The 15,682-nt window shown below is 36.0% G+C and overlaps 3 protein-coding genes across 4 annotated transcripts; 2 read left to right on the top strand and 1 right to left on the bottom strand.

Moving 5' to 3' along the window:
* The first annotated feature begins 41 nt into the window (after positions 1–41).
* LOC106718099 (phosphoribosyl pyrophosphate synthase-associated protein 2) lies at positions 42–2,975 on the top strand. 2 transcript variants are annotated; one of them, XM_045679696.1, is made up of 7 exons: positions 42–232; positions 362–475; positions 555–674; positions 959–1,247; positions 1,682–1,851; positions 2,225–2,339; positions 2,545–2,975. In XM_045679696.1, exons 2-7 carry the CDS (start codon positions 399–401, stop codon positions 2,848–2,850), a joined length of 1,077 nt encoding a protein of 358 aa, XP_045535652.1. In that variant the 5' UTR covers positions 42–232; positions 362–398; the 3' UTR covers positions 2,851–2,975. The 2 variants fall into 2 exon arrangements, with proteins under 2 accessions (XP_045535652.1, XP_014367588.1); XM_014512102.2 differs by having other exon boundaries at positions 42–258.
* Positions 2,976–3,997: 1,022 nt separating this feature from the next.
* On the top strand, positions 3,998–6,948 carry LOC106718206 (tyrosine--tRNA ligase, mitochondrial). The gene is made up of 8 exons (XM_014512225.2): positions 3,998–4,164; positions 4,238–4,385; positions 4,484–4,662; positions 4,738–4,954; positions 5,170–5,248; positions 5,341–5,616; positions 6,173–6,361; positions 6,499–6,948. The coding sequence occupies exons 1-8, from the start codon at positions 4,031–4,033 to the stop codon at positions 6,660–6,662; spliced, it is 1,386 nt and encodes a 461-aa protein (XP_014367711.2). The 5' UTR covers positions 3,998–4,030; the 3' UTR covers positions 6,663–6,948.
* Positions 6,949–6,953: 5 nt separating this feature from the next.
* Positions 6,954–15,532, bottom strand: LOC106718205 (rho GTPase-activating protein 44). The gene is made up of 6 exons (XM_045679585.1): positions 15,189–15,532; positions 14,764–15,014; positions 14,240–14,415; positions 13,444–13,687; positions 9,899–10,048; positions 6,954–9,653 (listed from the first exon to the last, which is right to left on the bottom strand). The coding sequence occupies exons 1-6, from the start codon at positions 15,239–15,241 to the stop codon at positions 7,858–7,860; spliced, it is 2,670 nt and encodes an 889-aa protein (XP_045535541.1). The 5' UTR covers positions 15,242–15,532; the 3' UTR covers positions 6,954–7,857.
* Between the last annotated feature and the right edge of the window lie 150 nt (positions 15,533–15,682).

Genomic DNA, 15,682 nt, shown 5'->3' with positions numbered 1-15,682 from the left:
AATCTTTGACATTTACTACCGCTGTCTTACTGTTTGCTGTCGTTAAAATGATTAAAACATTTTAATTCTCTAAAATTAGCTTTTATTAATATTATTTCATTACAGAAATCGTGTATCATCAAACTTTAAGATATAAACAGTGCCGCTGAAAGTCTCATCTACTGCCATTTGATTAATCATCTAATTTGTAACATTTTATATAAAGTAGGCTGTAGTTCAAGACTGCCTTCAGGTTATTATGTTACTCAACAAAACCAGGTTTATTGTTTTTCTTCTTGATCTCTCGTGCTATCTTATCCACGCTCTTTTATAATTATATGGTTTATACTTCATCGCATTCACATGTACTCTTCTTTCTTAGGTTGGTTGGATTTACAAATCATTCTCGCAACAGCAATATGGAGAGCAATTCCACGTCGGACATTGTTATTTTAAGCGGTAATTCGCATCCTGAATTAGCTGACCTGATCGCAGAGTAATTACTTTTTTCTTATTATTTAATTTCAAGTAATTTCATGTTTGGTGTCCATTTTAATCATTCATTATCTTCACAGCCGCCTTGGCGTACGTAAAGGAGGATGTTCAGTATACCATAAAACTAACAGAGAGACTATGGTGGAAATTGCAGATTCTATTAGAGGCAAAAATATTTACATTGTCCAAACTGGTACTAAGTAAGTTGTCTTTTGATAATCTAAGTAACTAACCATAGTTTTCTTATTATGTTTGACTGTTTACCATTAATTTATTTAAAATAACTATCAATTCAATAAACTATATAACATGAAATATTTCTGACATCAATACACTCGTATATAATCTTTGAAATGTTAAATTTCAAAATAAATATTTTAACTATTCATATAAAACATGATGGTATTAAAGTTTTTACATTTCATTAGAAGAAAAACAAGTAGAGAAAGAATATTTTAGTGCTATACAAGTGTGGTAATTTCAGGGATGTAAACAACAATATAATGGAACTACTAATCATGGCTTATGCATGCAAAACATCATCGGCTCGATCCATTGTCGGGGTTATTCCATACTTACCATACAGCAAACAGTGCAAGATGAGGAAACGTGGGTGCATTGTCACAAAACTTTTGGCACAGATGATGTGCAAATCTGGGTTAACTCACATTATCACTATGGATCTCCATCAAAAGGAAATACAGGGATTTTATGATTGCCCAGTTGACAACTTGAGGGCTTCACCATTTTTACTGCAGTACATTCAAGAAAGTGTAAGTTATTGTTCTACATTTCTATCAAAATATAAATGCTTTCAGTGATCTTGCTGGCACTTAACACTGTGTAGAACACTATTTTAGGTGTAGAGGGGAATTACGGGATGCGGGGAGGGCACTGCGCAATAACCTTGGGCCGCCAAGATATTTGAGAAGAACTATATCGTAAATGCAAAATAGGAGTATCAAAATTATTCATGTCCATTGTCAAGTCTATGTACGATTAATGTATGAGATACATCATACATTACACATAATATTGAAAATCATATAAAAATACTGCTCCCAAATAAAATACGTCATAATTTAAATACTACCATTAATTTCAATTTTTTTTTTTAACCAACCTCATTCTTCATTCACCATTCAGTGGAACATCATTTACTCACCGATTTATTAGAGTTATTTAGGAACATCGATCTCATTCACAGATACCGGATTACCGTAATTCAGTGATAGTAGCTCGTAACCCAGGCTCTGCTAAGAAGGCTACATCATATGCTGAGCGATTGCGTCTTGGTATTGCTGTGATTCATGGAGAGCAGAAGGAAGCAGAAAGTGATGAAGTTGATGGGCGATACTCTCCCCCATGCATTCCAAGGTTAGTTTTATATTGTGTGGTGTGAATTAGTATACAAATAAAAATATAGGAATCATTATTGTAATAGGAACATGATGTTAATATTCATATTGTGAAGCAGATCAGTTCAATTTGTACTTGAATAGAGTTATGATTGGTCAAGTACTACATTACATTGAGTTGTGAGCTGGCAATTTAGTTGAGTTGTAGCTCAATGATAAACTAGATTCCATTAAATTATTGTCATGTTGGTCAAAAAATAGCTTTTTTTTCATATGTTCAAAGTGCCAATTAACATAATTACAATTAATTTTGTTATTTTTTTTCCAAATGTAATTATTAAAAAGTTCTCAAACTTGATCTATGATGACTACATATCTGAGGGTGTTTTTAGTGTTGACAGGTCCCGCACTATGGATGTGTCAGTAGGAGTGCCGGTACATCCCGCTAAGGAGAAGCCACCTATTAATGTTGTTGGAGATGTAGGAGGAAGGATAGCCATTATGGTGGTAAGTTATTTTTTATATTTAAGAATATTGATAGCATGAAATAGAAACTGTTTTTCACATTTTACACTTAGTTAATTATTGTTTCTCCAAATTTAATTTTATTGGATTTTAAATATTTTTTAAATTAAATAAGACAGAATTTTCATATTCATAATGAGTCTTGTAATTATTGTTGTTAAAATTTTTTGGTTATTGTTATCTATAGGATGATATGATTGACGATGTTCAGTCGTTTGTTGCTGCGGCAGAAGTATTAAAGGAATGTGGCGCTTACAAAATATATGTGTTGGCAACACACGGCCTTCTGTCATCTGATGCACCGCGTCTCATTGAAGATTCGCCAATAGACGAAGTTGTGGTCACCAACACTGTCCCACATGAGCTTCAGAAAATGCAGTGTAACAAAATCAAAACAATCGACATTTCAGTACTCCTCAGTGAAGCGATCAGACGCATTCACAACAAAGAATCTATGTCTTATCTGTTCAAAAATGTCACACTTGAAGATTAATTTTGATTATTAGATATAATTTTTAAAGTTATTAAGTAATCCATTTTATTGTGTGCAAATTGTATTATAAGAAAATTAGTATTTTTGAAAATATGTTTTATAGGATAACAAAAAAAAAATCGATTCCAATATTTAGTTTCCGACTCCATTCTCATGCTTGTTAGTTTTTATTTATTAATTTTAGTAAGAGTACTACCTTAGTTAAAGTTAAGATTTGACATTAATATTTTGAAACTGTGGACTTGGATTAACATGAAACTTATATTGACACATATCATTGTCTTTGGTTTATTCAAGATAATGTTTTAAATGGATGATAATGTTTTAATTTTCATTGTAGTCGAAATCCACAGTTAGACATTATCCAGTTTACCATAATTCTTTTAAATTCTATAACCCTCTTTAGATCTTATTGTATGTTAATTACTTCCCTGGTTGCTTGTTAAAAATTCATGAATATCTCTAGATCTAATTGCAAATTCACATTGTTACTATAATGTAAAAGTGTTTAATGATAGTTATGAATATTTTCCAAAGCTTTTGTGAATAACGAGTGTGTATTATATCTTAAAGGCAATTTTATAGATAGATGAATAAAAACTCTAGAAAATTACTTACTTGTTTGATTAAATCTGCCATTACGTCTTTAATAATAGTTAACTAAAACTAATTATCGTAATTATCTTTTTATACAACACAAAATCGACGAAATCTAATCACTGGAGCTTTCGCTTGGTTAAAAGTAAAGGCTGGCTAAAAATTGAGTTATTAGTGTTTTTGGTTTGCAACGTTCAATAAGTATTGCCAAAATCTTGACGAAAACCCAACTTATTTACTCAAAAGTTAAAACCTTAGTTACGTTTGATTAAAAAAGGGATTAAAACAACATGCATGAAATGAAACTTTTTTTCAGTTGTCAGCTGTGAAGCATCTGCTAGCTAACAGTAAACTGTCAATTTGTTGTCAAAAATTGTAAACTGAGTTTTAAAGATTTTTTTAAAATAAAACATCTGCTTTTTGGTTTCGCCAAAGTTGCATAACATACGAATTGTATAATTAGCCTTTTATACTCTTTTATATACACTTCGATTTGCCGTGATAAACAAATGTTATTAGATAAATTCAGTTTAAATTATCTAACGCTTTTCTAACCTACACAACAACAATATAATTGGTTAAAATGTTGAACTTCAAGCATTTCTGTCGCGTATATCGCAGAAATATAACACAAACATGTGTACGATTATATAGTAGAAATATATTGAAACTGAAAGATCGAGGAATGTATCAAGATATATTTCCAAATACTGCAGCGTAAGTAAACAACTTTGGAGTCGTTACTTTTGTATCCAAATTTTTATGAATGAAAAATTCTCCTATATTTTAGATCAGACATATTAAACCTGTTGAATAAATCCCCACAGTGTGTTTATGCTGGGTTTGACCCCACAGCAGACAGTCTTCATGTTGGAAATCTTCTAGTCATTATTAACTTATTACACTGGCAGAGAGGTGGCCATGATGTTATTGCATTGGTAAGACTGTTTCATTATTCTTTTCTTCATCAATACTTGGTGTTTAATAATAAAATTTTCTTAGTGGTGAGTAGTGTTTAGTAAAAAAGTTTTTACAGCTTGGTGGTGCAACAGGACATATTGGTGATCCAAGTGGAAAAAGTACAGATCGTATAGCATTATCAAGTAATGTAATAGCTGAAAATATTGCATGCATAAAAAGTAACCTGGAAACAGTATTTGAAAACCACAAGAAATATATATGGTCAGAAGATGAAAGCAAATTAAAACCTCTAAGGTATATTATATTTTATTTTACAATGAGGTAATGAATCTTCAATTCAATGATGTCTTATTAAATTAAATATTACAGGATCGTAAATAATGAAACTTGGTACAAAGAGATCAATTCAATACAGTTTGTAAGTGATATTGGTCGTAACTTTAGAATGGGAACAATGTTGTTAAAACAAAGTGTTAAGAACAGAATTAATTCTGAAGTAGGAATGAGTTTCACTGAATTTGCATATCAAATATTTCAGTCCTATGATTGGTTATATTTAGTAAAAGAATATAACTGTAGATTTCAGGTCAGTATAAAGTAGGTTTTTTAAATCCTTTTTTATTTTTGAATTATTCTCAAGTACATGTAGTTTATTTTGCTTTTATTTAAATTCTAGTTTAAGTATTAAAAATGTAGGCATAGAAGTGTTGTCTAAATTGTCACACAATAGTAAAAATAATCTTTGCAATATGTAGTGTAGAAAGTAAATTATTATATATTTTTTTCAAATATGATTTAAAGGTTGGTGGAAGTGATCAAATGGGTAATATCTCAGCTGGGCATGAGCTAATTAGTAGAATGATGAAGCAAGATGTTTATGGTAAGCCTTTTAATAAAAATTTTGTCACACATATATTTCTGCAAAATATAAGAAAGAGTATTGGAAAATATTTAAAGTACTTATTCTTGCAGGTTTGACACTGCCATTAGTTACAACAGAGGAGGGTGATAAGTTTGGCAAATCAGCAGGAAATGCTTTGTGGTTAGATGGGAAAAAAACTAGTCCATATAGTTTGTACCAATATTTCATCAGGACTAAGGACTCAGATGTGGAAAGGTTACTGAAGCTCTTCACTTTCTATAGTTTGGGCGAGATCAAAGATATTATGTTTAAACATAAACATCACCCAGAGCAAAGATATCCACAGACATGCTTAGCTGAGCAACTTACTACTTTGGTGCATGGAGGTAAAGTTCAATTTTATATTAATTTACTGTACAGTGTAAACACCGCACAATACATGTTTTCCCATCGTCAACCATTTAGTACATTTTATAACACACGTCACTCACACCTACCAGTACAAGTTCTGTCACTATACATACCGCATGTGCTCACTACCATTGAAACCATTTAGCCGTAGTTTTAGAGAATAAACAAAATTATCTCCTTAAACTCGGATTATTATTTGTATGTACCAACCCGTACATCTTGGTCCTTCGAGCTTGTAGACTTTTCAGCCTGGTATTACGACAACCAAGAAAGATCGTTCCAATATAATATCTACTGTTACCAATGACAATGGAGGCCTTAATTGCGAACCAAAACGAGCCTTCAAGAAGGCGGGCAGGGAACGTTGAACTGTTATCACAAAAAAGCTGGAGACTCGACGCCTACTTGAAGAAATTTAAGCTTTTTTAAACCTATGTGTGTCTGAGGATAAAAATATACCCTACTTTGTACTATGATAGACTTCCCTCCAGTTCTTTTAGAATGTTCCTTAACACTGTTAATATTTTACAGAGGAAGGACTTGCACGAGCGCGACAAGCTACTGATGCAATATACAGTAAAGATGTAAAATCTCTAGTGTCACTAAGCGCATCGGATTTAGAACAAGTGTTTGATAGTGCGCCTGTTACTAAACTACTCTTGTCTCCCGGCATCACTGTACTTAAATTAGGAATGATGGCAAACTGTTTCCCTACAGAAGGTTAGTTCAATTCTTTTTACTTTTACAGTTATTTACTTTACCATCTTCCTTTCTAAAATGTATTTTTTTAGGATATCTCCCCTTTCATTTAGAATCTTATTTTGTTGTATTTTAAGCTAATCTTTATTTCATTTCAGGTGATGCTATGAGAATAATTCAAGCAGGTGGTTTCTACATAAATCATCAAAGAATCAAAAACTTTAATGAAGTTATCACAGAATCTGCACACATTTTACCAAACCTAATATCATTACTCCGAGTTGGGAAAAGAAATTATTACATAGTGAAGTGGCAGACATGATGTGAATGTATGTATTTAAAAATGAAATAAAAAAAACATGTTTATCGGAATATAATCGTTATAATTACTTACAACAGAAGCTTGTATACTTGCAGTATATAATAAAATGCGTATCACATAAACGTCGTAAATACTACATAACATAGTTTTAGCCTAGAGTTATAGTCACTGTAATAGCGTTGCTAAAATAATTAACTAATGCACTGTCAAGTCATAAAATATCATAAAAATATGGCTACACATAATACAACTCGTTACGATTTGTGCATTGTCCCTCCACGGACTATGGACTACGGACTCTTGTCAATTCACTCTAATATCACAAGGCAGTATCGTAACTCTATATTGTACAATACCACATGCACTGACTTCACTCAGTGCAATGCAAAAGCTTTGCTGTGACATCACTTATGAATCCAAGTAATGTAAGATGCGTGTACCTAATAAATATAAGATTTAAAAAAATATTTGACCCATGCAACATACTATACACTATTGATTTCTATTTGCACTAGTAATACTTGATTATCAGCCGATTCCTATGATTTATTTCTAAATAGAGGGCATCAGTCTGCGATTTTTTAAATCGTTCATCTTAATTTTAGCGGCAAAGCATTTTGCGACCATTTATACTTTTATGTTTCTACAAATACTGTATACAAAGATTTAAATACATATACAAGGACACTTTACATGTAAGTTCTTAATAACTGCAGAGAATATAAGACGAGTATCCAGCCTCGTTGATTTTATATTTCTTGGAAGATCAATTGGAGAGAGAGTAACCTCATAATTATTATTTTTTTCACATTAATAAGTGATGATAAATTTATTTCACCAATGGACGATGAATAACACATCTTCATTATCTTTGACGTACGAATTGGCATCAAATAATGTTATTCTTATAATGGAACGTCCCATCCATCATGTATTTAAATCTTCGTATATATTCGTGCGCAATCACTAAATAGCACGTTAGCTTTTACATTTCAATAATATAAGAAAAAATCAATATAAAAGAATTCAAAATTTGCATTGGTGACTTTACATATTAAAAGCTTCTTTCTTTTGTAGGCTTAAATTTGGTTATAAAATCAATTCCATACTCAATTATATGTGCACGATCCCACATCGTTAGTGTACAGGTGTACATGCCTCACGCTGCAACTTGCAGCGGACAGTACGAGGCGGACTAGAGATCTGTACTCTCATGGTGTGGTGGGGAGAGGGGAGGCGCGACGGGCGGTGGAGGCGCGGGCACCATAGGCCGCGGTGGACGCGCGCGTGGTGACAGCGGCGTCTCCGTGATGCTGCCCTCCGACTGCGACAGCTGTCTACTGGCACCTAGACTCTTGGGCTCCTCGAGCTCGGCGTCCTTGCCGCCGGAACTGTGAGTTCTTTGGACGGTGTTGCGCGCGGGTTCCTCTGGCGCGGGGTCGACGTGCGCGCCGCCCACCTGGATGACCGTGGGGTGCTGCTTGTCGACGGTGTATATGTGCGTGCGCTCGAGTACTGTGGGCGCGATGTCCGCGTTGTCTGCGGAGGTGCGCGCGCGGAAGCTCTGCGGACGCAGCGTGGCGGGCCGCTCGGGTACCGCTGGTTTGTGCCGCAGCTGTACGTCGCCGACCTCCGCTTCGCTTGCCCCCGCCCCCGTTGGGAGTATGGTGCGCGGCGCCGCCACGGGTCGGGGAGGCGGCTGGCCCGTCGGCTTGGCCGTGATCTGTATCCTTGTGGGGCCACCTTTGCACTCCGCGCCGAGAGAGGCTGGGCCGCTGCTCGCGTCGCCTATCACTTTCATTCTACCCACTACGCCGGTTGTGGCCGTGACGTTTTTAACGACCAACGTCGACTCCTTATCTCGATTCTCTATCGGTTTCAAACTATCCAATTTGTCCTTCTCCAGCTCGAGGCTCTGTCTGCGGACGTCGGTTAAGTTTTCGCGGCTTCCGCTCTTAGCGGCCTCGTCCTTGAAAGCCTTGCTCTGTCGGTACGTCGATCGGTTGATCGTCTGCACGCCGGTGATCACTTTACCGGTTTCGGAGATCACCGGCCGCGGCGGCTTGGCGGGCTTCTCGTTGTCGACTTTGGCCGGGTGCTGTTCTTTTGTAGCGTCGACAACCTGTGTTTGCGCCTCCGCTTTTTGCTTACTTTTATCCGGCGTGAAGTTGGGAGGCACCGGGGCTTTATTTTTTCGTCTCATGGTCGGTTTAGGGCTACCATGCGGTGGACTAGATTGGTCCGACAGGGAGCTGTTGGACTGAGCTTTTTTGATATCGTTATCTAATAATATTAGGCTAGTGTCATGGCTGTTGCTCCGCGAGTGACGACCGGGACCGTCCGGCTCCTTGTGGTGTGAGGGCTGGTGGTTGTAGTCGAACATGGACTTGCTCATCGAGCTGTAGTCGCCGTTCGACTGGTCCTGGCCGAGCGCCGCGGTCTGGTTGTAGCCGTGGACGAAGTTCGGGCTGAAGCCGTACTCGCACTGATCGGGCAACAGATCCTCTTTGGTAAACGTCACGAAGAAGTTGATCTCGTCTTGAAAGAACCAGTCTGCGTGTTTGATGAGCAGCTCGACGACGCAGTTGACGGCGCTCGTGATGTACATGTCGAGGGTGCTCTCGTTGGCGGCCCACAGCAGGTTGGGCGCTATGACTATCGCCAAGTTCGACGGTGTCATTTTGTTCGTGCTTTGATTTTGTGTCAAGGCAGACAAAAATTTGATGAGATACCTAAGATTTTGGTAGTTGTGTGGAGGCAGGAGATGTATGGCATCCCAGACGGCGTTGAGGCGCGCCTGCTCGGCGGGCTGGCGCGAGGCGCTGATGAAGGTCTCGTAGAGGCGGTAGGTGAGGAGCGGCTCGGGCAGCTCGCGCAGGTACGACTTGAGCACGGAGGCGACCACGTGCATGTCGCGGTAGTCGCGCGGCAGCGGCACGCTGAACAGTCCCGCGTCCAGCGACAACTTCATCCTTCTTACCTTTGACAAACCTGCAAAATAAAATGTACACGATTTAAAAAACATAAAATTAATAAAAGAAGGGGTGCACTGTGGCTAGTTATGTTAGGTTTTTCATTAAATACATGATAAAACAGGGGATTTCTTATTTAAAAACCTTATTGTGTATTGGTCGTTGTCATTTTTAAATATGACTTAATCCAGACTTATTCATGTGCAAGCAATATTTACTCGCAAAAGAGCCGTAAAACGTAGATTCAGCTACATCGTAACTCACCACCAGCGATCCTAAAGAGTCCTTCCTCGTTAAGTGCCAGCTCATGCAGTGCACATACACACAGCTCCAAAGGGAAGGCTATAGTCCTGCCCGTCACGCGCAAGTGCTCTTCCAGAGGATATCCAAACACTGGCTTTACAGAGCTGTCATCTGTAAGTACACCCTAAAGGTTCAATACCATATTGTCTGATATTCCAAAAGTACGGTAAACAAAAAACTAAGCCTAACAATTTATATAGAACAGCAATAAAATACAGTATTGAAATATACAAATTAAATGGCAATTGGTTAAAGTTGCCATGTTTAGGAAAGGAGTAATGACTGAAATAAATAACAGATCAATTTTGAGATCGAAAACTGATGCCTTAACATCATATGGAGTGGGAAAAGAACAAGGATCATCATCAGCTCACTATACGTCCCCACCGAGGGGCTCGGAGCCTACCCCAAGTTAGGGGTGACTAGGCCATAGTCAACCACGCTGGCCCAGTGCGGGTTGGTTGACTTCACACATATCATTGAATTTCTTCTCAGATATGTGCAGGTTGCATCACGATGTTTTCCTTCACCGTAAGAACGTCGGATAAATGTACATATGTAAATCGAAAAACACATTGGTACATGGCGGGATTCGAACCCAGGACCTGCAGATTGCAAGTCAAGTGCTCAACCCCTGAGCCACCGACGCTCGAACAAGGATAACTGGCACTTATTAAAAGGAAAATGTCACACAAGTTGTAGACGACATGACATCTTTTTATTAGATTGTTTATCGTTTAGAGTTTTCCTTATACAATCGTCATTCAATGTCAACCATTATATTTATTTTCTCAGGTCAATCTAACATTAACATAACCACAATGTTTAGAAAATTATGTATTTTTTATATCTATAGAAGGCAAAGGAGCAAGCGGCCACCTGAATTCGCCTAAATAGCGAGGCGACAGTTGCCCATAGACATCCGCAAATGCAGATGCTTTGCCTAACTTTAATCAACTGAGAAGAAGACGCACAGAAAGAGGATATTTCCTATGCGTCCCCTCTTCCGCCAAAATCCATTTTCCCTTCCCATCCATTTCTTATTAGAAAAGGATGGGAGGGGAAAGAGGACTAAAATTGAAAACAGAACAATATTATCGTAATATAGCCATGGTATAGGAAAAAAGCTGGGATAATAAGAGTTTATGTTCAATTTCTGGGGAAGGTAAAAAAAATCATTGAATTTTATAAGTTCAATACAGTGTTGCCTACAAGTTTGATTTTGGAAACACTGAATTTACCCGAACAAAAAAAAAATCGGATATTTTTCGCCTCACTTTTATGCTTAGGTTTAGTATCTATCTTACTAATATTATAAATGCGAAAGTTTAGATGGATGGATGTTTGTTTGAAGGTATCTCCAAAACGGCCCAACGGATCTTTATGAAATTCGGCACAGATGTAGAACATAGTTTGGAAAAACACATAGGTTATGGTCCGGGAGCCAGCGACAGATTTTCATGACCAATCCCCTCCCAATCGAAAATTCGTAAAATGCATAAAGGACTTATACTATGAATACTCGCGACCGTCAGCTGCGACTCCGTGGGTGTGGTGGGCAGTGGCAACCTCCCAAACATGAAGAAAAAAAAATTTTTTCAGTCATTTCCTCTCAAATAAAAATTAACCTGGTGATCGTTTATATGCTACTATGAATGAAAATTAATGTCAGCTTGCTGTATCTCGGTGGAAAGTTTGTCAGCTGGAACCTTGAAATGGTCCGGAAGCCAGCCACAGATTTTCATGACCAAGTCCCTCCCAATCGAAAATTCGTAAATTGCATAAGGGACTTATACTATGAATACTTGCGACCGTCAGTTGCGACTCCGTGGGTGGGGTGGGCAGTGGCAGCCTCCCAAACATGCAGAAAAAAAAAACTTTTTCAGTCATTTCCTCTCATTTGAAAATTTATCAGAGTATAGTTTATGTAGTATTTTGAAAGAAAAACATAGTCAGCTGACCATAACACGGTGGATTATACGTCAGCTGGCTCCTTAACATGAAAAAAAAATTTATTTTTCAGTGATTTCCTCTCAACTAAAAATTTACCTGGTGATCGTTTATATGCTACTATTAATGAAAATTAATGTCAGCTTGCTGTATCTCGGTGGAAAGTTTGTCAGCTGGCACCTTGAAAGGTGTAACGCAACAGCATCTATGACCCACTGAGACTTATCAGCTGACGACTTTTCCCTTTACTTACAGCTAGCTGATTTTTTTTATTATTTACTAGAGTATTTTAACAATTATCTGATAAATTTTCATCCGGGAGGAAATAACGTTTCTTAAGTATATTGTATATACTAGCGCGGATATTGTGACGACACACTTTACATTACACTAGCACAGCCAGCTGACGTATAATCCACCGTGTTATGGTCAGCTGACTATGTTTTTCTTTCAAAATACAACATAAACTATACTCTGATAAATTTTCAAATGAGAGGAAATGACTGAAAAAATTTTTTCTTTCTCCATGTTTGGGAGGCTGCCACTGCCCACCCCACCCACCTAGTCGCAGCTGACGGTCGCGAGTATTCATAGTATAAGTCCCTTATGCATTTTACGAAGTTTCGCTCGAGAGGAAATAATTGACAAAAAAATGCAACTGGCTCCCGGACCATTACTTACTATTTTTTTTTTAATTCCGCGCGGACGGAGTCGCGTGCAACAGCTAGTAGATTATAAATCTATTCTTTTGTCATATTAACTAAGTTATACTACTCCAATTTAATTTAAAATGGATTAAATAGTTTTGATAATTTATATAATACTTCTGTTATACAAGTTACATTGTTAGTTCAATTTAATTGACCTATTAATTACTTGTTAACTCCTCAGAATTGATATGTCTCACATATTAATTAATAGTGACCAACTTGTACTGTCTAGGAGATAATTGTTGACAGTATTATTGATAGTGTGTGGGTTTCAACTATAGGACTAACTATTGCGTCTGTACCTATACCTATATAGTCATCCCACTCATTCACACTCATTTTCATATGGAAAAAAGAGAGATAAACAATATGTTCTTATACAGATTACACAAACTATTTTAAGAAGTCTATTCATCACAATTTTAATGAAAATTTAATAGCTGTTATTATATCTCAAATAGTAATAGCAAACAATGGTCAATTAGTGTTTACTTTAGACAAAGTGATACTGAACTTATCTCTTGTTTTAAGTACCATTAATGACAATACTAAACAAATAGGTGATAAAGATAAGAGAACAAAGAATTAATCATTTTTTACCCAAATATTACTGTAAATAATCATAAACAGATTAAATATAAAAACAGGGTAAGCAGAGATTTCGAATTTCCATTTGGGGCGGAACCCATATCCCGTCTCATTCACATTCATTCAACTACACATCCATACTTGGTTTTGGATGATCTTATTCCATTGTATCTCACAAATTTGGTTAGTATATGAACACTTTCTAATCTTATTTGTAACCAATGTTTAGGCTTATTATACAAATGAAGTGAAACTTACTGATAAATCTCTCAAGTTCAGGGACGGTGTCTTGCAGGGAATGTAGCGCAGACTCATGGTACGCCCTCTGCAGTTTAACATATTGCAACAATGTGTGCGCGAGCTGCGCTTCTTTGGCCACTAGAGCGAACATATCCGCCGCAAGAGCGTCCCGCGCCGCCTCCACACGGGTTCCCGCCTCCTCCAATTCTTCTCTTGCCGCATTCAATTTTGCTGGATTTTCTTCTTTTTGACGCTCTAGATTCTATATAAAAATATATTACTCATAATATGGAATGCGAATTTGCACTTTGAAACAACATCGGTCTAAAGAACAATGAATTAGTGGCAAAAAGTGTTAATTTCTACTTTTTACTTATCTAATTATTTATTTTATTAATTGTACTGAGCATTCTCTTTGTATCAATCAGTATTATGTTGTTTTTAATTAAAATAAATTCATAAAATTTTTTTGCTTTGTACTTTTCAGACAATTCTTTGTACAAAAATAATTATTTATTCTACATTATCGCTGTCTACCCACACTACATGTATATAGTATTGACATTGATATGTTACATAAATATCTAGATATTATGAGTAAAGCAGTGGACAATATTGATAACACTTCTGTTTTTATCTATAGAATTTTCAATGTAGTTGTAAATAGATAAAAATTATAAAACCAACAGTATTCATTATTTTTTCAAACTGAAAAATAGTGATTAGTTAATACTTTTCATGCCAATTCTTTAGGTATTAAATTGAGCATGTTTTGTGTTTGTGGTATTGAATGTGTTTAAAAAAATATACTCACATGATATTTGCTAGTTGCGGATTCCTTCTCACTAATCAAACGGCTTAGTTGTTTCTTTGCCTTCATGATGGCAGGAAGATCTTGATCACTAATAGCTGCCAATGGTGCACAAACTAATTGTTCAACTTTTAACTCATGCTCAGCTATTTCATTAGCAAGGAATTTTTCTGTTTTACCTAAAACATTATTACACTTAAAATTTATTTCTAAAATTCTAATAAAAAGAAAAACACATAATTAATTGATTTTTCGTTAATATTTTTTTTAATATTAGAAGAGTATATAATTCATAGAAGTAATTGTTTTCACAATGTTTTCCTTAATTGGAGCACAGAACAAACAACTATGAGATAAAAGGACAACATTACACAGATACAATAACTATAATATATTTATTTAAAATTTATTTGTATGCAAATATATAACCCAGGATAATATAAAGCAGGAAATTTTACAAAAGAATTTAATAAATGCATTGTTTTAGATAAATTTATGTACAGACAATCTTCTAATGTAAAACTTACCACATTCATACAGGATATACTTCATAATGCTATCATCATCATCAAAGTTACTGGCTTCACACATAGATAGGCCAAGCAAATATTCAGGTAGTTTTTTAAGTCTCTTCTCTCGGGCTGCAGGATCTTGGCCCTGAGTGTTGCCAGCACAAGTGGCCAGTCTCTTACTTATCAAGTGTAAGGCATTTCGAAGATGTTCCACTTTCCTATCGGCGGTTTGCAGTTCATCTGTTAAAGCTTCGCCTTTACCAGACCTAGTACAAATAAATTAGCAAATTTACAATTTTATATTTAAAAATACGACTTAAACCTGACCTAACAGTTTTCTCACAAGTAAATAGTGAGATTAAAAGCTGCTATGACTTCTAGTTCGGTTGATTACATGTTCATACTCAAGAATCTTATCTGGTAATAGATAAAAATGGTACCTCGAAAATGTTTGATCGGCTAGTTGCTTCACCCTGTAGAATTGTTTCTTCATTGTAACTTCTTCTGATGATTTTAGTACAGAGACAAGGTCATTGGACTTAGTCAATAATAAAACGATCAAGAATCGCCGAAAAGAACGTCGCTAATGTCAGCACGTCAATGAGATCATCCTCATTTACCAAAGTTAGAGTAAGCTCAGCCAAATGTCCATAACAAAAGTTGTTCAATAAGGCACTACATTTCCATAATTCAAAAGACGAAACACGAAACAGTCAATTTTCTTGTTTAATTTTGTGTACGCGATATTTATATTCGAAAAATCTAATGAGTTAGAAAAATAAAAACACACAGATAAGAAAAGGAGAAATAGAACAACTTCAACTTCAATCAACCAACCACAGACTATAAGTAAGTTTTAGAAAACTAGGCTTTTGCTAAAACTACTAAATAAACTTTATACTTATACCAAACTAAAAATAAAACTATGTAATGT

Source organism: Papilio machaon, chromosome 10 (assembly GCF_912999745.1).
Source record: "Papilio machaon chromosome 10, ilPapMach1.1, whole genome shotgun sequence".
NCBI lineage: Eukaryota > Metazoa > Arthropoda > Insecta > Lepidoptera > Papilionidae > Papilio > Papilio machaon.
The sequence above is the reverse complement of the archived record's forward strand: the minus strand, read 5'-3'. Positions and strand labels throughout refer to the sequence as shown.

Coding starts and splice junctions, on each gene's coding strand:
- LOC106718206 (XM_014512225.2), top strand. CDS start 4,031: ATGTTGAACTTCAAGCATTTCTGTCGCGTATATCGCAGAAATATAACA. Junction 5,249..5,340: donor GATGAAGCAAGATGTTTATG/GTAAGCCTTTTA, acceptor TTATTCTTGCAG/GTTTGACACTGCCATTAGTT. Junction 5,617..6,172: donor TACTACTTTGGTGCATGGAG/GTAAAGTTCAAT, acceptor AATATTTTACAG/AGGAAGGACTTGCACGAGCG.
- LOC106718099 (XM_014512102.2), top strand. CDS start 239: ATGTTACTCAACAAAACCAG. Junction 675..958: donor ATTGTCCAAACTGGTACTAA/GTAAGTTGTCTT, acceptor TGGTAATTTCAG/GGATGTAAACAACAATATAA. Junction 2,340..2,544: donor GAAGGATAGCCATTATGGTG/GTAAGTTATTTT, acceptor TGTTATCTATAG/GATGATATGATTGACGATGT.
- LOC106718205 (XM_045679585.1), bottom strand. CDS start 15,241: ATGAAGAAACAATTCTACAGGGTGAAGCAACTAGCCGATCAAACATTT. Junction 14,416..14,763: donor GTATATCCTGTATGAATGTG/GTAAGTTTTACA, acceptor ATAATGTTTTAG/GTAAAACAGAAAAATTCCTT. Junction 10,049..13,443: donor TGAACTTGAGAGATTTATCA/GTAAGTTTCACT, acceptor GTGTACTTACAG/ATGACAGCTCTGTAAAGCCA.